Genomic DNA, 19765 nt, shown 5'->3' on the forward strand with positions numbered 1-19765 from the left:
GCCAGTGGGAAGGGAACTAAATGTTGCCAACGCCAACCTGAGAGAGGGAAGAGATCGCCCTGAGTCGGGTCTCAGGTGGACCTGCAGCCCCAGGCAACACCTTGACTCCAGCCACGCCGAGGACCTGGCTAAGTCAGGCCCAGACTCCTGACTCACAGAAACCACGGCATAAAGCCGTGTGGACTTGAAGCTGCTAAGTGTGTATGTGTGTGTGGCAACGTTGGAGTGCTGCACGAGATGACCGGCAGAGGCGGCTCTCCTCAGTCATCACTCTCCCTCATCCACTCCGCCGTGCCAGTGGCCTGCTGAGAACAGGAGTCCCGGCATGGAGCAGCCATAGGTGTGGCCCTCAAACGACAGCACAGGCTTTCTGCTCGGCCCCAGAGAACACATGCACGCGCATGCTCTTTGTGTGCGAGGGCAAGGCTTGCGCCCCTGGATCTTGTGCGGTAGAGGAGCAGTCATTAGCCATCTCGGCCCCTCCCAGGCAGACACACGCCGTGGCAGTCACTTGGCGCAGGTGACAGCTGCACCTTGCTTCTCTGCTCAATCTCTTCTCTCCTGTTACTTTTCCCCTTAAGTGGGAACACAAAGACCACCAACAGGTGAACTCCTCCTGTTTGTTACTGCTGCAGGGCGTGCAAGGGAGCAGCCAGCTCTGCTCTGTCTTAGCAGGTGTATTGGATTCTAAACGGCAGGGCCAGGGTGGCTGGCAGTGTCTGATGCCTGCACAGTGTTCCTTTCTTTAGTGAAAACTTACACTTTCCTCCCTGAGCACTGAGAGGCTGACCCTGTGGCTCCAGGTGGCATCTTGGTATTGTCAGAGGGCTCCTTCCTTCCTTCCTTGATTTATTTATTTGAAGGTCAAAGTTACACAGAGAGAGGAGAGGCAGAGAGAGAGAGATCTTCCATCCGATGGTTCACTCCCCAATTGGCTCCAACAGCTGGAGCTGCGCCCATCCGAAGCCAGGAGCCAGGAGCTTCTTCTGGGTCTCCCACACTGGTGTAGAGGCCCAAGCACTTGGGCCATCTTCCACTGCTATCCCAGGCCATAGCAGAGAGCTGGATGGGAAGTGGAGCAGCAGGGTCTTGAACCAGCACCCATATGGGATACCAGCACTTCAGGCCAGGGCGTTAACCCGCTGAGCCACAGTGCTGGCCCCGGCTTCTCCTTTCTTTCTCTTGTTCTTATGCAAATGAACTCCTTTCTGCCAGCCTCAGAATCCTCCTCTACTACATGGGCTAATCACCCCTACTCTACCGGAAGTCCCTGGAGGCTGATGGAATGATCCATGAAAGGTGTTTGATTCGAGCAGGGTAGAGAAACACTTGGCTGGCTCCCAATATTAGGCTCTTACATCGGGATTTAAAATGCACCTGCATCCCACTGTGCCCTTAATCTTTAGGAAACCGTTTATCAAGTAACTAAATGTGGTTGACATTTTCTCAGTGGGTCTTTCCCCAGATTAAAAAAAAAAAAAAAAAAAAAAAAAAAAAAAAAGACCTAGTAAAACTTCCTCCTCTTCCAAGAACTCTTCTCTGATTACCTTAAATAAAGAGCCTCCCACAAGTCACTCTTCATCGTCTGCCTCGCACTTGGGACCTGCCGAGAAGGTTTCCTTGTCAGCTTCTGCGTCTCTCGTCTGTCTCCACCAGGCAAACACAGGCTCCGTAACCTCGCAGGACGGCCGCTGTGTCTGCCTGGTTTGCCACTGGAGAGGGGGACACTCAGGGTAGGTGCTCAGTAAATACAACTGGATGAATGACAGCCTCTGTCTTGGCTTGTCCAGGATGCTTGGCCCCCAAGAAGAAAAAGAAGAAGGAGAAAACCCAGGAATCAGACCGCTTCAAAGGAGAAACAATAGAGCCGGATGTACTCCCTGCTATGAGGCACTCCCTTTCCTCGTCCCGGCCTGGCGGAGAGAGGAAGCCTCAGCCTGGGGTGTGTCCTTTCTCTCTCTCACAGCCCCAGGACATGGGGCTCTCAGTGGCCTGAAGTTGCACACCAGGGAGCTATTGTCCAGAGCAGTGCAGTGTTTGTATCAAGGGCTCACGGAGAGAAGCAGAGCTCAGGTTTGGCATGCAAGACTCTCACCCCTGGGCTGCCGCACTCCGCAGTGTGACCGCGATGGCGTCCTGCAGCCTGAAACATTTAGGGCTCAAGGGGCCTCATGTCCACAGTTTTCTCCAAAGGAGAGGAGAGAGAGAGGAAGCGTCCTCGGTGACCTTGGAGGAGTTCCGGTGGAAACTACCTGGTAATTCTTTGGACAAGTCTTGCAACTTTTCCGAGTCTGGATTATGTCCACACAAAACAGATACCTAAAAGCTGATGGTGGGAAGACGATGTGATGGGTATCATGGGATAAAGTACACAGACCCAGCCTGGTTAGAATAAAAGGAGTAGGCTCCAGTGGGCTCTGGGGCTGGCAGGCCAGGTGCAGGAGTGAGTGCGGCGGAGTCAGGGAGGCCACACTGCAGGGACGCCCGGTGACACTCTGCAGGTCACCCATCTGTGCATTCTTGAGCACCCTGATGGCTTCTAAAGCCACCTGCCCAGTCCAGCCGCTTGTTCCCGTTGCTGCACACACACAGCACACGCCCAGGTCAGGTGGAGCGTATCACCCTCTCCGTGTGGTTTCTGCTCCAGTTGTCCACACAGCACACACACCCGCTCCATCCCAGAACCAGAGCGGGCCATCTGAATGCCGGGGCTTCACGCACCGTCCCGTGATTGTCCCCGGGGAAGAGGAAGCAAATGACCTCCACACCTTCCAGAATGTGCCCAGAGACGGTCATGAGTTCATTCAAGGCCACATAGTGGGTGGCAGAATTGGACCAGAATGTGTGTTGGGGGGAGGGGTTTCTTCGTTCTTTGCTCCACCGTCCTTCTACTACTAATGGGCTCAGAGTTACCCCCAGTCCCAGTTACTTGAAATGCAGATGCCGGCTTCCCACAGTGTCCTAAAGCAGCTGTCCACGGGGAGGTTATGCACATCTGTCCCAAAACACAGACCCCGACGACAGCACTTCCTCAAGGTGTCCTTGGGCAGGTAAGTCACCCCTCCCACAGCTCCGTTTTCTCACCTGGAGAATGAGGATAAGGATGTCTCCCCTACTGGGTTTTGTGAGGATCCAGGATTTCAAAACTGATGGATGGAGCCATTATCTAGGCGTTGGGGATAGAGCAGTGAATGAGGCAGACACGGGCCCTGCCCTGGTGCACCTGCCATGCTAGTTGAGAGAGTTCACAAACCCGGGAGCATATGAGATATTTTCAGATAGCCATACACCCTGAACACAGACTAGACCTGAAAGCTGGAACAGTGGGCGGTGCCCGCCTCTGGGAATGGCCGTGCCCCTCAGCCAGGGCAGCCCTCTCTAAGCAGGTGGCATCCGGGAAGGACCAGCACTGCGGGAGGCAGAGGGAGACCTCAGGGCAGTCCTGGAGCTGGGACCAAGCCTGGCTTGGCGCAGGGATGGGAAGAGTGCCAGTGTGGTGGGAACATGGAGAGAGGCAGAGAAGGGCAGCCCTGGTGGGGCTGCTTCCTGCTGGGCCTCCCAGGGGGCCATTGAGGAATCCTCTGAGTGCACTAAGGGATCCGCCAGAGTTTTGAGCAGGGGAGGGGCCTGATTGGGTGTTTCTTCCCTTGGAATCAGTTAATATCCGTAGCATTATTAACACATGACCTGGCCCATGGCAGCTGTTTTCTAAAGGACAGCTTTATCATTGTTTATCATTCCAAGGCTTCACCACTGATCATTAGAGACTTGCAGAAACTGGGTGGCCTGTGCCTGCCTGCGTGGTCCAGGTGATGCACCTAGATGCACCTGCCTGGGAAAGGGGGAGGAGCCCGAACACTTCCTGGACCCTTTGGCTAACTCCTCCCTCCTTCCGGCCAGCCCCCTCCCCTGCAAGCCAGATGCCAGCCCATCTGCTAGGCCCAGGGGCAGCCAGGATGGGCTCGCTGGGCGTCCCTCCAGCTGGCTCAAGCTCCAGCTTCGAGCCTAGCCGCCTTCACGTTGCTGTAAGAATGCGAGGCATTCCAGCCATTTTAATTACTGGGCGTTGCATAAGCCAGCGACCGGTTCATACAAAAGAACAACAGACCAAAAAATGATTTTTCAACATGCCTTCCGCCTCTCCCCTCCTTTCCCCCCGAAATCGGCCTCCAGTCATTGGCTCCTGGGCCTCGAAAAGCACTCCAGGTATGCGCGGTCTTTTTTTGAGTTTGTCCATGTGACATCAAGGGCTTTTTTTTTTTTTTCTTTTCTTTTCTAAATACTTGAGGCCAAAGCAGTCCCAGCTAGCTTGGAGCGGTTTGGAAAGTTCTCGATCGTATTCCTCCATGCCGGGTGAGACTGTCGGAGCCCCGTGTTATACACGTGTTATCTACGACTTTGCCATGCAGCGGGTCTGGGCACGGAGGCGGCAGGGGTTTCAGTGACTCCAACCACAACGTCCCCGCCGCAGTTCAGCCTGGAGAGGAGCTGTGATGGGATTGGGGAAGACCTCTGTGTTTCTCAAGGCTGTGGCCTCTGAACTCTTTCTTATCTAAGTCTAATCTGACCATCTGGAGAACATGGTGTCTCTGGGGCATTGTTCTAGGTGCTTAGAAGGGAAAACTCTTAGCCCTGGTCAGTCACTTTCTACACAGAACCCAGGAAGCAGAGAGTGACAGTCCCAGCACAGGTGACCTCTGGCGGGTGGCACCCAGCTTGGTTGAGAGGAGAGGCTGCTCCTGGGAGATGGGGCCTGATAACAAGCCGGTCTTCCCAGTGGCCGTGGCCGTGGCCGTGGCCATTGAAGGAATTCTGCTAACTCCTTCCACAGGTCACCGTTCATTCCTCACAACTCTAAGATGAGGCACAAGTGTCCCTGTGTCACAGGAGGGTTAGGTCACTTGCCCAAGGTCCCACAGTTAGGAAACAGCAACAGTGTGCTGTTAGGTTTTTAACAACAGGTGTTCTGGGACAAAATAACTCTTGAGGGTAGCATCTGTCCAGTCCTGTGGTGTAAATACCCCCTAGTCGTGCCAACATTAAGTTCCAAATGTGACTCTGGATCCAGAGTTGGGGAGAAGGCAGTAGCACACTGTTAAATAGTAGTGCCACCATGCAGCCAGCAACAGAGGGAAAACACCTACAGTACATGGGTAAGCGTGCTCTGTGATAAAATTATCAGGGAGCGATGTTCTAGGTGTGATATCCTTGCTTTTAGGATAATTTATTTAACTAAGTTTAGATAACTAAATTTTTAATAATGCTGTGTCTGATAGGTGACTCAGAACATTCTGGAAAATGTAGCCCTGAGTTCTCAACAGGCAGTGTGAGCTGGCTCCAGCTCTGCAGGGGAGTCCCAGAGCCTCAGGTGTCAGCCCCTCAGAGCAGTAGGAGCAGCCCAGGGCATGGAGAAGGGCAATCCAGTCAGGAAACAGAAAACAGTGGGCGGGTGGGGGAGGGTCGGCGCCGTGGCTTAGCTGGTAAGCATCCTCCTGCAGTGCTGGCATCCCATGTGGGCGCCGGTTCGAGTCCTGGCTGCTCCACTGCCGATCCAGCTCTCTGCTATGGCCTGGGAAAGCAGTAGAAGATGCACCCATGTGGGAGACCCGGAAGGAGCTCCTGGCTTCAGATCTTTCTGTCTCTCCCTCTCTCTGTAACTCTGCCTCTCAAGTAAATTAATCAATAAATCTTAAAACAGTAGGAACAAAGACATGAACTCGTGAGAAAAGAAAAACAGTAGCTCTGAGCGTTTACCAGATGTGCTTAGCTCATTGTCAGGGTACAGCTGAACCTCTGGCTCCACCGCTTACTAACTGTGTGGCTTTGGCCACGCTGCTAAACTTCTCTGTGCCCCAGCTTTTGGTCGCGATGAATGGGTGCCCTGGCCCCTACATCATAGCTCATGAGAATTAAACACACGCATAGCACTGAGTACATAGAACCAGACCCTGCACATAACCCGCGATCACAGATGTCGGTCACTTCTCATTGGGTGTCTGCAGCTACCTCTGCGAGTTCCCATTTGTGCCCACTTCATAGCGCATACGTACATGCTTAGAGCACAGTTTAGCAGGTGGGGAGGAAGGGCTCTGGGCAAATGTTCTGATTCTCACTTCTCTGCTGATCCCAGGGGCTGGAGAACACACAGCCCCGACTCAGCCTTGCTCTCCAGGAGGCCCCAACGCCCTGCTCAAGGTCTCTTGGGAGAGGGTCTCTCTAACCCGTGCTTGCACACAACTGATTGCTGGGGATGGGGCACTCCTGGAAGGAAGCCCCTGCTGCTGACAGACACCTCTGGGCATCCCTGGGCACCATCCCACAGTGCCACGTGCTGTGTCCTCCACACCGCCTGGTGCCTGTGAGAATCCCACGGGGCATGAGTCTCCCCTGGAGGCACAGAGAGGTGAAGGAGGATTGAAACGTGGGTCTGCCCACAGCACAGGCCTTGGGCCTGAACCTGCTTGTCAGGCTGCCTTCCAGAAAATTCCATGGGGAGAATCTGAAGGATCATTAAATCCAACCCCCCGGTGTTTGGGCTTACTGATTCACTCCAGGCCTTAGAGCTGTCGTGTGTGGCCAAACTGACACAGACACCTGGTAGACGGCCTCAAGGTCATGTTTGAAATTTTAGAAGGAGATGAAGCCGTGTTTGATAGCTGTTAACCTGCACTGACCAATCAGTAAGCAATCGGCTTGCCTCTGAGTTCCGGGCGGGCCCTGTCTTTGTCATGCAAATGTAATTTTCCGGTGGCATCTGTCCACATTCTGAGTAAGGAAGGGCACACCCACACCCCCAGAAATTGCCTGCCAAGTCATTTCGCCTGCTTTCCCTCCAGACAAAACAAGCAATGCATCTCACGTGTCTGCTGAGAAAGCTCCCTCCCAGCCTTGGGGGTACATGCCCTGTCTCCTGCTTGCCTGTAGCGGATAATGCGCATCCAACAAGAACCCAAAAGACAAAGACAAAACCTCCAGCCCTTCAAATGCCATCACCCAGAAAGCCCGCCAATTGAAAGAGACCTCTGGGTCTGAGTCACAGCTCTGCCACTTATAAGAAACTGGACATGCAAGTTCTTTGAGCCTCAATTTTCTTGACTGTAAAATGGGCATAAACCACTGTCTATTATTCTAGGGTTGTAAGGATTAGAGGAAACCCTGCATTGAAAGCGTCTGGGCCATAGTAGGTATTCTTTTTCTTGTTTTAGAAGTATTTTTCAGCTTATCAACCCATTGCAGCTTGCCGTTCTGGCGAAAGTTACAGGGCAAGGGAATAGTTAAGTGCCGACTCTCTAATGAAACAGAGTATTTTCTGGAGCAATGGGGAGATGACCAGGTACTAGGGGGCCAGATTCTTTGTCCTGCTTCTGTTAATTACTGTGTGTGATCATAGGAAAGTTTCTCTCTCTCTCTCTCTCTCTCTTGTCGCTCCCCCTCTTCATGGAGGAACGACACTAAACCCTGCCTAGGTTTCCTATCCGAGTCATGGCACCATTATGTCGCTCCCCCTCTTCGTGGAGGAACGACACAGGACCCTGCGCTGTTCTTTTGTCTGCTCGGCCCTTCCCGGGTTTGCTGCTGGTTCTTCCCGGGTTGGCTACCGACCCTTCCACGGAGGGGCGGTTCCCCCTGCCACTTTCCCCACTTCCGCGGGGGAGCGGCACACCGCCGGCCAGCTCTCTCGGGGGCTGCTCAGGTGTTCCTTCAGATAGATGTTCCTGGTGCATGTTGTCTCTCTCCTCCTTTATAGTCCTCTTCCACCAATCCCAACTCTGCTACCCACACGCTGAGTACGCTGCTCTCCTCCAATCAGGAGCAGGTCCTGCAGCTTGTCAAGTTGGTGAGAGGCAGCTGTGCAGAAGCTGTTTACTCCTCTCCCAGTGCCATATTGTGGGAGAGCAGATGCATAGAATAAGTCTTAATTCCAGTAACAGTCTAGTCCGAATTGCTCCCCACACTCTCTCTCTCTCGGCCTGTCTTCATGTTTAGAAAATGAGAGTACTGACTTTGGTGCCCCACGGCTCTGTCCAGCTCTGCCCTTCCGTCTTAGGGGTTCCCCAGTAGCCCCCAGTGTCTGGCTGCATGGAGGCGCTCTGTGATCTCCTGGCCTGCACCCTTCCATCCTTGTGTAGTTTCATTATGACTCATTATTTCCTTCTCTTTCTTTCCTGCAGGACTCGGGTCTCCCTGAGGGTAGGTCTGGACCCTGTGGGCTGTTGTATCCACCATGTCTCGCATAGAGCAGGTGCTTTATCTATGTTTGGTAAACATTTGAAGGCCAAAGGGAAGGAGGAAGGAAGCCTTTCTCCCTTCCTTCAAAAAGCTGCGAGCACACGGTGACGCACGGGCTGGGCGGCAGGAGAGAGCGTCGGTGCAGCCGTCACAGTGAAAGGCGTCCTCACAGCTTCCACCAGAGGTCATCTCACCTCTGGACACGAAAGCCACGAATTCACATACCACGAATGTGCTCAGCCATCTGTGTTAAGAAATCATGCCACGGCGAGGGTAGAGTTGAACATGCGGGAATACCCAGAACCCAGGCTAGTTGACGCAGGGGTAATCACTGGCCAGTGACTGTCACCTAAAATGTAGAAACCAACGAACTTCACTATTCCCAGTGCCGAAAATCTCTGGGGGAAAGAAGGAGGGGACGCCGGTCTGGAGTAGAGCCCCCGGAAGACCAAAGCTGGCATAGTTTGTCTGGCTCTGTCCCTGTCTGGTCGCAGGGACTTTGATGACTGGATGTGAGCACTGTCATTGTCTTGGGAGAACTTCTGCTTCCATCCAAGGAACGATTCCCCTGCATCCTATCTGGATTCTTAGGGTGACCTCCATCCCTGCCTTCTGCCACCGCACACACACCAAAGCGTTCTTCTGATGAGAAGCCAGCTTTGCACGGAGCGCTCTGTAACTCTCCAGAGAACAGCACAGGGTCACGTTGACATGCATTCTTTAGTCTCTGTGACAATGAAATCTCATGGGGAACAAGGAAAATGGAGTTGCGGTTGGGTTTCTGGTCCCTTCTGAGTCAGTTGTGTCTCTGATTGAGACCAATCAGCTCAGTCTAGTCTGGTTGAATTTCTGGACCCAAGAAGTTGGATTCTAGAACCTCTATAAAGTGAACCTGTGGAGCTGTCATTCTGACTCCTCCACCTGTGTTTCTTGCCATTCGTTGCTTGGTTTACTACTTTTTAATACTTGGAAAGTGTCTCTTCTGAGCAGGTGACGTGTTAGGCATGACTCTCATGCACCTGCATTTGCTTGCTGTGTAGAGAAGAATCAGACACATCAGCTACCAAGGGCGGTGGGGCTCCAGTGTGGGTGGGAGTGAGGGAGGAGAGGTGTGAGGGTGTGGGGGTGAGGGTCAGCTCTGCTGGGGCAGGAAAACATTCCCATGGTGGCGACTCCCATAGAATCCAGAGCGATGAGGTGATCCCTGGCCGATGAGATGGAGAAGGGTGGAGATGGGAGTGGGGGCAGCACAGGTGCGGGGAGAGGAGCAGAGATGGAGCCTGCTGTGCTGTCCCTGCAAGGACCACAGTGAAAGCATATTCTGGATGAATGGCGCACCTGCCAGGTGCAGACCGCGGCCCCTGGGAAGAGCCGGAGCACAGAGCATCTTCCTTGTCTGTGTCTTTGAATTTAAGACTTTGTTCTGAAAGCCAGAGAGAACGAGTGAGTCATCGTGAGCCTGGGACAGCCTGGCTTCAGGCTTAGTGGCTGACTGCTTCTACGGGAGCAGCAGTGCAAAAGTTGAAGTTGACAGAGAAAGGTTTGGGGCAAGGCGATCAAGGCTGTGACTATGGAAATTGTGACAGTCTATGAGGGGCTCATCCAAGGCAGAAGCAGTAAGGAGAGATGGATGGAGGGAGAATCTATAGGACTGGGTGAATGATGGTAGCCCTGGAGGGGGCTGTGAGGTGGAGCAGTGGACTCCTGGAGTCCAAGGAGGCCGTGGGACCCTAGATGAAACACAGGAGGAAGTCCAGTAGAGAGGACAGGAGATCCAAGGGGGCACTGTTGCTTGCCACGCCCATTCCAGTGCACCTGGAGTCGTGTGGAGAGAGATGGTGGGAGTGGGTAGGGTAGCTAGGGAGTGGGGCGGCTAAGAGGGAAGGGAGGGGAGGGGACCATCTATGTTTTTATGTCAGGAAGCCTGAGAGGGTACAGGTGGAACAGTGCAGCGTGAAAACTGAGCCAGCCGAGTCTCCGCAGCCAAGTTGAAAGATGGATGTGATCAACTGCGTTGAAAGCCCTTTGGACGTCCCCACCACACAGGGCAAGGCCTCAGTTCCAGTGGGTTCTGGAAGTGCCTTTGAAGGACAAGCATTCCAGCCCAGGCCCCCAGAGTGTCTGGCTGGGACATGTGTGGGTGCCATCTGCATGAAGCCGAGCCTGCAACCTTCAGTGCCCACAGAGGGGCTGCTCATCTATGAAGGAAACATGCGTGAACGCCGCAGGCGTACAGAGGACACCGAACCAGAGTGCAGGAGAAGACATTCTCCTCCCTCCATTTAATCGAAATAAATGTACTCGCCTGAGTAGACGGTCATTAAAAACACAAACCCAAGAGCTGGACTGGTTAGCTCTGCTTCCCATCTCCCGCCACCCCCGAAAACACAGGACACACAATGTCTCTAACTGTGCACATGTGTTTTCTGGCTTAAAATCCCTGGGAGTAGCTCCCCGTGGAAAGAAATATGAAAACCCCACGATTCACGTGGAGGCAGCCAGAGACTCGTACGGAGGGGGACTTCCCTTTGCGGGCAGGGCTGGGGGAGCTGGGGCAACAGACATCCTGCGATTTTACTGCCGTGAAATTGGCTCCAGATGGAGGTGAGGAAAGGTGTTGGCTTCCTGCTGATGCCAGATATGGAGAGAACCCCAAGTGCCTACCATCTTGGGTTCATCATGGTCCCTTGCTGGGCCGCGCCCCCGCTGAGGGTCTGGCCAGGGCTCCTGGTGATGGGTGGACCAGGCTTTCTGGTGCTTGGAAAAGGCTATTTTGAATATGATGACTTTCACATGGGCTGTGGTTTTGAGGGCGGGCATAGTGGCTAAGGGTCTGGAGGTGACGCAGTGGTGGTGGTGGGGCGGGGGGATGCAAAGAGGTGCTTTGCTGGAAGGAACAGGAATGACCATGTCTTGTCATTGCCTTGTCCTGCTGGAATGTCCAGAGCCCAGCTCTGCTCAGGAGGAGAGAGCCGTTGACATCCTCTGTGGGGTTCCCAGACCTCCCCATAGCCCCCAAACCAACGATTCCCAAGGAAGTGGCTTCCCGAGGGAGTGTCTCCCCTTGGGCTGCCATGTGGCCAGTCCAGGGTGGAGGAGCCCCGACCGACACAGACTGAGAACTCTGCGGCCACTGCAGACGGGAGGGGCTCACTTCTGCCATTCAGAGGCACCGGCACCGCACAGGCCAGTGCGGAATCTCGCCTTGCCGTCTCTGTGAGGCCGGCTGCAGCCTGAGTGGATGGGTGTTTTCTGGTTTATGGTGCCCCCTAGCACTAGCCAGCGGGATAGGGCTCCAGGAACTCTGCAAGGAGCTGCCACCTGCCTGTCTGGGAATACTGGGACCCTTTGGCAGCGCTGAATACTGCAGCCATTCGGTCAACACTTCCTGCACTCTCGTCCCCAACATTTGATCCCTGCACTCCCGGGGGTTTGCAGTCCAGAAGGGAAATGGCCAGGGAGACAATCCCATTAGAGCCAGCTACTTGTTGTAAAAGGAGGAAAACACAGGGATACATGGGAGGGGAATCAGAAAGGGCTTCCTGGAGGAGAGGACCTCTAAGCTGAGGCCTGAGTTCAGTGGATTTTGACTTCCTGATCTTTTAGTGCTTATGATCTCAGAGGCAAACAGAACTATGCAGAAGGAACTACAGTGTCAGGAAGCCGGCGTTGACTGAGAGCCTGATGGATGCCCCCAGTCTTGGCCACGTCTGCTTTGTGTCAGACCTGCAGGATTTGTCCTCTTCCAGAAACATGCGCCTTGTCCTTGAAAGAGTCCCCCTGAGGTCTGGGACTCTTGGAGGTGTGAGGGATCTTGAGGAACAGTGAGTTGCAGATTTCATCCAGTATGCATGGAAGTGAAGGCCTGGGCAGATGAAATGACTTTTCCCGGGCAGGTGCACAGGCATCCTGCAGCCATGTCTGAAACAAATCTCAGGGCTTTTGATTCTGTCTCACACGAGCCTCTTTGTGTGCCTCCGAGATGAAATGTCCACGCATCTCTTCGCAGAGCTATGCTTGGAATGTCTTCGGAAGGTATTAGATTGTAATTTAGAAAGGGACAAACACACAAGGGCTCAGCCTCTTGGGAGAACAGACCTGTGTTTGTTCTGATTGGTTCAGAGGGTGATGATTACCACCACAGAGAACTGAATCTGTGGAGGGCGAAGCCACTGTACGGAGAGACTCTGGCATGGGGCTGCCTACAGATCCAGGATCTGTGAATGGCCAGAGTACAAGCGCTGGGCCCCACGAATGTGCTGCAGCCAGAGAAGGAATCTGGCTGCAGCCCAGTCTTGGCCATGCTCCTAGGTGACCGTGAGACTCGGGCGCATTCCTTCACCGATCTGCACCTGGTTCCTCCCACCACTGACAAGGAGATGGGGCATCTCTGAGTTCCTTCTGATGATATCTCAGTGTCCAAACACTTCCCATAGGGGTTAAGATGCTCGCATCCCTCATCAGAGTACCTGGGTTCAAGTTCAAGCTCCAGCTTCTTGCTAATGTGGACCCTGGAGACTGGCAACAGCTCAAATGATTGGGTTCCTGGCTCCCTCTGCCTCCCCACTCCAGTGGATGGGAACACACACACACACACTGACTCTCAAATAAACAAATTTTAACAAAACAAGCACTTCCTCCCAAGTATAGCATCCTGTCCCTTGGTACGAAGAGGTTGAACAGGGACCCACGTTTCATAGGAAAGTTCCAGGAAACACCAGGTCAGGCTGCTCAGTTTGAGGACAGCCCAGCTAGCTGCTGGAACTACTTTGGTTCCTCAGAGTTACAACCCTCTCATTGTTCTTAGCTTCAAGGTCAAGTGGGGGCGGTGGGGGGGGGTCTTCACTGTTGCCATTAGCCCCAGGTGGACATCATTGAGCTTGCTGAGTGGGCTTGAGAAGGCCATTCTTAGTCTACACAGGGATTTTAAGAAGTTCTCCGAGAAATGAAATGCAGTGCAGAGTCACTTTCGGTGTGCAAGTGTTTGAGAGTTACACAAAGCTTTTTCGTTCGAGGCATTTTTCGTGACCTTTCTGCACTGCCCTCGTGTTACTAGGCTTGTGGGCACCATGACAGATTGCTGGCTGTGAGGTCTGCCTGCTGGCGGGGCTGACCCCAGCAGGAGGACTGTCCTATGCCAGGATTTCTGGAGTTCACTCCTCCTCTTCCTCAGGGTGGAAGATGGCGCTGACCTCACATGGGTGGGCAGGCAGGAGCCCCTATGCAGACAGAAGAACTTCCAACTGAAAGACCCCAAAGACACTGTGTGGGCTGGCTTGGGATAGGGAGCAAGGGGAGATACACCCAAAGGCCATGCCATCACCTTCAGCTGGAAAAGCAATCAGACCACACATGCGTGCTTCCATAATGAAGAAGTGGCTGCAGGTGCCTCTGTAAGGAGCACCTGCTGCTTTGCGATCAGAAGTTCACTGCCTGATACACTCCACGCAAGACCTGCCCTCGCTTTGGGCAAAGCTGTACCGTGAACAGAAAGAAGAGAGGGCCTCGGTCACGTAAGATGCCTATCCAAAGTGGATTTGGCCTGGAAAGTTGGATAAAACCTTCCACATGACTGGCAGTGTGTGGGGATAAGCAACCCTCTGAAATCCTACCAAGTATGCCCTTATTCGGCTGGGTCCCTGCCTGGTTCCCGGGCTGCCCAGTGCTCCGGGCTCCGTGGGCTATTGGTGCTCAAGGCCTCTGGGTCCTGTTTTGTTCCCAGAGGGCTCCAAAGCAGTGTGGCCACATATCCTGGCCCCAAAACAGTTCCGGTAGGATCAGGGAAGTGGCACAAGCATAACCTCAAAAGTCAGTGAACTTGGTGCTGGTAAAACACAGCTGGGGACATCTCTCTGGCTCAGGCTGATCAGGATGCCAGTAGGGAGGGTCTCAGATGCTAGGTGGGAGACAGGACTGTAGGATCTGAAAGAGTAGCCACTCTTCCCTACATGTTGAAGCAGGGAGGGGGAAAGAGCGTAAGAAAAGCGTTTATGGAAATAGCATCTCCCATGAACTTTCCTGCCAAGCTCAGCTTTGCACTTCTTCCAGTTCTTATGTGTTCTTATTTCTCCCAGTTCTTATGTGTTTCAAAGTGTTAGGACGAGTATGGCCAAAACGTAGCACAGTGCTTGAAAAATCCCATGGTTGGTGGAATGTAAAGGTAAGTTTATTTAGGTGCCAATAAATTTGGAAACCCATGCAGAGCTGTGCCATACTTTGCCTTTTCAGTGCACTTTTTGAAGACCCTCGCGTGTAGTCTGGTTTTCAACAGGAGGAGACAGGACAGAAAGGAAAAGGTTGAAAGAAAGTGCAAGACCCCAGCTGCATAAGGGCATTTGCGCAGGTGCATTATGGGAGCTGCTGAAGTCCAGGCTGATAACCATCTCTTCTAAGTAAGAGGAGTCAGTGGAAACTACCTGGTGGATTGACTTCCTCCCCAGTTGCCAAATCCTTCCACCTCTTGGTGCCGGTTTTCTTATGCTGAAAGAATGAATGACGCGGGTGCTTGCTTTTCCTATCAGAAAGATTCCCCGGAGATACCACCAGGTGAGGTATGGCGCCTCCCTTGGAACATTGCGAAGGGAAATCAAGCTGTTGTTGAACGATCGGGATCATAACTGGACTAATTATTTGCAGCCTTCCATGAGAGCTGGGGTCCAGTTTGGGATCGAGTGCACCCCAGAGTTCCTGGCTGAAGGTGGGAGACCCGTGCGCTCTGGGCAGGGTTCGGCACACAAGCTCAGGGCGTTGCGCAAACCTCTCTCGATGCCTGCTGCCCTGGCCTGCAGCTTGCGCGGGGCTCAGCCTGCCTTAGCCCACTCCTCAGCACCCAGGTCCCCCCCCCCCCCCCCCCCGGTCTCTCCAACCCCTGACCCTGCTCTGTGCTCTGGCGTCACAGAACAAGATCGCGTGCGTTCAGGACGTCCACGGGAGCAAGGGCTTGGGCTTGCGTACTCCAGCGCCTGCAACAGCCTGTGTTGAATGAATTCACAACTCTGCCTTGTGCCCAGCCTGCCCGGGGAAGCCACTGCTATCGCAGCCAGCTAGCTCCAATCGGCAGCTGGCTCCCTCGCAGCCAGAACGTGAGGGAGGGAGGCGTCGTCGGTCTGGGTATTTTTTGGAGACCCTGCTCTCGCCAGAGAAGGCGCGCGGGTAACAGCTCCCGCTACGTGTCCCAGCCGGCGCGCTCCAGGTCCGCCAGGACCCAGGCCCCCCTCCTCTGCCCTGCGTGGGTGGGTCGGGGTCGATTGTGGTGTGGGACGGACGTGGAGCGAGGGTCGGGCGAAAGTGGGCACGGGGCCGCCGCTGGGAGAGCCGGCGGCGGGCGCGGGTCCGGGGCGCGCCCAGCCCACCCACTCGCGTGCCCACAGCAGCATTATTCCCTATAAGGATCTGAACGGTCCGGGGGCGGCCCCGCCCCGCCGGCCCGCGCCCCCGGCCCCGCCCCCTTTTCGGAGGGCCGATGAGGTAATGCGGCTCTGCCATTGGTCGGAGGGGGCGGCCCCGTGCGCCCGGGGGAGGGTGTTCCCGGGGCGCCCGGGCTATATCTCCCGGCGGCCGGGGCAGCGGCGCAGAGTGGGCAGCGGGCAGGCGCGGGCGTTCGGTAGTTTCTGCTTCTCGGACTCCGGCTCCTCCTGCTCCTTCGGCTCCCGCTCCTTCGCTGGGAGAGCCCGCCCGCCTGCCTGTCCGCCTACCCGCGCAGTTTGTGCGCCAGCGCCTTGTCCCGCTGGGCACTCGGAGGCCAAAGTTGCCCCGCACGACTGAGCGGGAGAGCTCGGGCTGCGGCAGCCCCGCCGGCGGCGTGCACCGCAAGTTTGCAGAGGCGAGTGGCAGTCCCAGCGGCGGCAGCGGCAGCGGCGATGACTCTGTGGCTCGGCCTCGTGGTGCTCCTGGGCAGCTGGGGACTGGGGGACTGGGGCGCCGAGGCGTGCACATGCTCGCCTAGCCACCCCCAGGACGCCTTCTGCAACTCCGACATCGGTAAGCGCTCCGAGTGCGCTGCTGCCTGGGCTGCTGCGGGACTCCCGGTCTCCGCCCCAGGCACTGGGCGCAGGGGTGCAGGGGCGGGGTGGCGGGGCTCCGTGTCCTCGGGCGGAGGGAGCTCTGACGTGGCCGACACAGCACCCTTCGCCGGCCCTGAGGGTCTGAGGTCCCTCCTGGTCCGTTTGACAGCTGGGCCAAGTTCCCCACTCGGGATTGAAGGAAGAAGGGCTGGGGGAGAAGAGGAGGGAGAGGGTTCCTAAAACTTGGCCGCGCTAACTCACCCCCCCTGGGCTGTTGCGTGTCCTTGCTATTAATTTTTTTTAAAGTTGCCAGCCAAGTGCCAGACCCTGCACCCTGCAAGAACTCCAAAGTTGCAGGTGGAACTTGGAGGGTTCTGCTTTTGCCACCTCTCCTATCGATTCCCTTCTTCCCCCTGGGACCCAACCCAGCCGCAGGCTCCCCAAGCCAGTGGAAGCTGGGGCTCTGGGGCTGCCAAGTTTGGGCGGATATAGGTGGAAAAAGGAAGAGAGAGCTTGGCGGGGTGGGGGGAGGTGATAGCAAGCTCGTGGTGGCTGTGAGGGCTCACAAATAGCTGTGAAAACTCGCAGGAATGTTTTTTTTTTTTTTCTGGAGTTGTGTGTGTGTGTGTGTGTGTGTGTGTGTGTAGATGACACCTGGTGAACAGATTTGCCACCAAAAGAACCAAGATGCCAAGGGTCACATTGTGGCAACAGTTCCAAACTGGACTTTGAGCCTGGCTTAGACCCTGCAGGAAGTGCAGCTCCTTCTCCCCAAAGACCTTGAGGGAGGGTGTCCTGGGAAAACTTGTCTGGGAGTGTGTGGGACACTTGGATCGGGATGGCCAGAGGTGGAGTGGCAGATGGAACGCGTCTCTCCCCTCCTCTGCGGCTCAGCAGGCGTGCGAACCGAGTGTCCCCGCTGCGTGCGTGCGTGCGTTGCGTGTGTGTGTGTGTGTGTGTGAAGTGCAGTCATACAGGGAAGCAAATCTTCCACTGGTGAGGGACCCTACACGTGTGTTGCGGGGAGGAGCCCCAGGTTGGGAGGGGCACTGAGGGTGAGTCAGGCGCAGCCTTGGAGAAGCTGGAGAGGGGGCCCCCGGTGCTTGGAGGTCGTTCGGGTTGGCAGCCAGGGGTGTTTGTGTGGTCTGTTTGGTCAAGGCTTCCTGGGGCCTGCCGCTGCACACCCTTCCTTCCCCTGGGAGAACCTGGCTGGACCCTGCTTCTGTGGGTTGCTCAGAAGGATTCTTGGGGCTGCTGCCCCTACCCGAATTCCTCGCTGCAGCTGGTGGCGTTTCCACCTGGTTCTTGTTGGGAGGTGGTGCTGTTACTGCTGAATTCTGGTTGAGCTCCGCACGGAGCGCACGCGGGGCCAGGAGGCTAGCAGGTGGTATCAGGCGCGGCTGACTTTGAGCTGGGCCGGGGGTGCCAGCTAGGGGTTCTGATGTATGGGGAGAGGAAGAGCTCATCCCTCGTCCTGGCCCTTTGCTGTGGACGGGGTTGGGGGTGAGGGTGGCTCTCCCCTGAGGGTCCACCAGGACAAGGTGGAAGTAGGAGCAAGTGCACCCTGCTTCCAGCGGCTCGGTCCACTGCTGAGCCTCCCATTTAGGGTTCTTGCTGTGGGTCTGGGCAGATGCAAACGTTTCTTGTAATTTCTTCTGGGTTTCTCTAAGACCGAACTGCCTCTAACCTCTTTAAATAAAAAGTGCCCGGAGAAAAGCTGAGTGACCAGGAAAGTTCCCAGGACCAGAGCGCTGTGGCAGCAAAGCACCGAAAAGAAAAGAGCTCCCCGCGGTCCTGGCGCAGGCCCAGAGCCACCCTGCCTGGGTTTGGTGCACTGCACTGGTGGCCGCGATGAGATAATGCTTTTAAAAATGGGAGATGTGGGTGTGGGCCCTGCTGGTTGACCTCTCTCTGCCGTGCACGGCGCCCTGCGGCTGTCCAGTAGGTGGCTCCCGCTTCTCCTTGCTCGCTTGCAGCCTTTCTGGTTTCCAGCCTGGCCTGAAGCTCCAGCCATCCTCATCCTGTGGAGCGCCCCATACCACCCCCCAGCCCCAGCCCCAGCCCCACGGAGTCGATGCCCCAGGCTAAGCCAGCCCACCAGCAGCTTCTTCCAGAACATGCCTGCTGGTTTTTTTTTTTTTTTCCTTGTGGCTGGGTGCCACGCCTGGCTTGGTCCCCTCTAGGGGCTTGCCCTGTGGCCTTCCCTCTCCTAGTGCCTCATCCACAGGCGTCTCTCTCTGCCTTTCATCCTCCGAGCCCTGGGGACTGGCACAGCCTTGTGGGCGAGGAGGAGTTAAAAGGTGTTTCTATGGCAACTCCAGGCCCTGCACCCTATGGCAGTGTTTAGGAGAAGAATAAACTACATGCAGGCTTAGAAAACCCACTGGGGGGGAAAAGAAGGGGACTTGGCAGCAGCCGGGATGTCTGTGGCCCCCCTCGCCACCAGTCATTGCCCCTGAAACTCGGGACAAAACCTTGACTTGGGAGGAGTCGGAGGGGGCTGGGAAGGACGAAGGCAGCCTTGGCCGGGCAGATCCTGCTCTGGCAGCTCTGCCCAGCTCCAGCAGGGGCGGGCAGTGCCAGCAGCTTTCTGAATGTTTCTGTGCGTGCATGTGTGTGTGTGGTTCCTGCGGAGTTGGGGGCAGGAGAGAGAGAGTGAATCTGGTTCCGAATGCCAAGCCCTTGTCTCTGGCCCTCTTTGCACAGGGCGATGGGGCTGTAGGGTGGAGGGTTGGGGACTGGCCCCTGAGCCTGTCGGGAACTCAAGGGTGAGGCTCAGCTTGGGGGCCGGCCGCCAGCCCTGGAGGATGGCCCTGGAGGTCTCTGAATTGTTTTGACAGGGGCCACTGCCAGCGGATTCTTTCTGTATCAGATCTGAGGTTGTGGTTTTAGCAAAGAAGCCGTTTTCAGAGAAATCGGACCCACTCCCTCTCACACACATGATTATGCCTCAACACTGGGCTTTGCAACCTCAGGAAAATACAAAGGATAGATTCTGGAGAAGAGCCTGGCATGGCACTTGGTGGGGGCTGGAGGGACCCAGACTATTGACATCCTGGGAACCGCAGACAAGAGGAGAGCTGTGACTGGGCTGGAGGAGGGAAAGGAGGTGTCTCAGACCCTAGCAGGTGCAAAAATGTCGTAAATGTTCTTTCACCCACCTAGAAACTTAAGAGCTAATTGTGCGCCCATTTTTCAGATGTAAAATACTGAGGCTGAGAGTAGGGGCGACCCAGCCACTAAATGGTGGGGCTACAATGTACTGTTATGCTTGACCCAAGGTATCCCAGGCAGGGCACTGCTCCTCAGATGGAGAGGGAATGGATGGCTAGATTTGCAGAATGCTTTGCTGCTTGCCTGGAGGACATCTTTTCAAAACTATTAAGATGGCCAGAGGTTCTAATTGAACAACCTTTAGAGAGGAAGGGCTGGTTATTTAAGGGCATCATAGAGAAAACTAAAGATGCATTTCTCATGTGCTTTGGCTCTGAGACTTGGAGAAGATCCTCACAACTATCAAAGTTAAATGGTGA

At 55.2% G+C, this 19765-nt stretch overlaps 2 protein-coding genes across 6 annotated transcripts in view; one reads left to right on the forward strand and one right to left on the reverse strand.

The window, feature by feature from the left end:
- Positions 1–19765, reverse strand: part of SYN3 (synapsin III) — a 457275-nt gene that overhangs the window by 226551 nt on the left and 210959 nt on the right.
- Positions 15802–19765, forward strand: part of TIMP3 (TIMP metallopeptidase inhibitor 3) — a 53383-nt gene continuing 49419 nt past the window's right edge. Inside the window, 1 exon segment of the mRNA NM_001195682.2 lies at positions 15802–16209. Within this exon segment, the coding sequence (NP_001182611.1) occupies positions 16089–16209 (121 nt within the window). The 5' untranslated portion in view covers positions 15802–16088.

Source organism: Oryctolagus cuniculus, chromosome 11 (assembly GCF_051225735.1).
Source record: "Oryctolagus cuniculus isolate XC-2025 breed Fujian yellow rabbit chromosome 11, ASM5122573v1, whole genome shotgun sequence".
NCBI classification, from domain to species: domain Eukaryota; kingdom Metazoa; phylum Chordata; class Mammalia; order Lagomorpha; family Leporidae; genus Oryctolagus; species Oryctolagus cuniculus.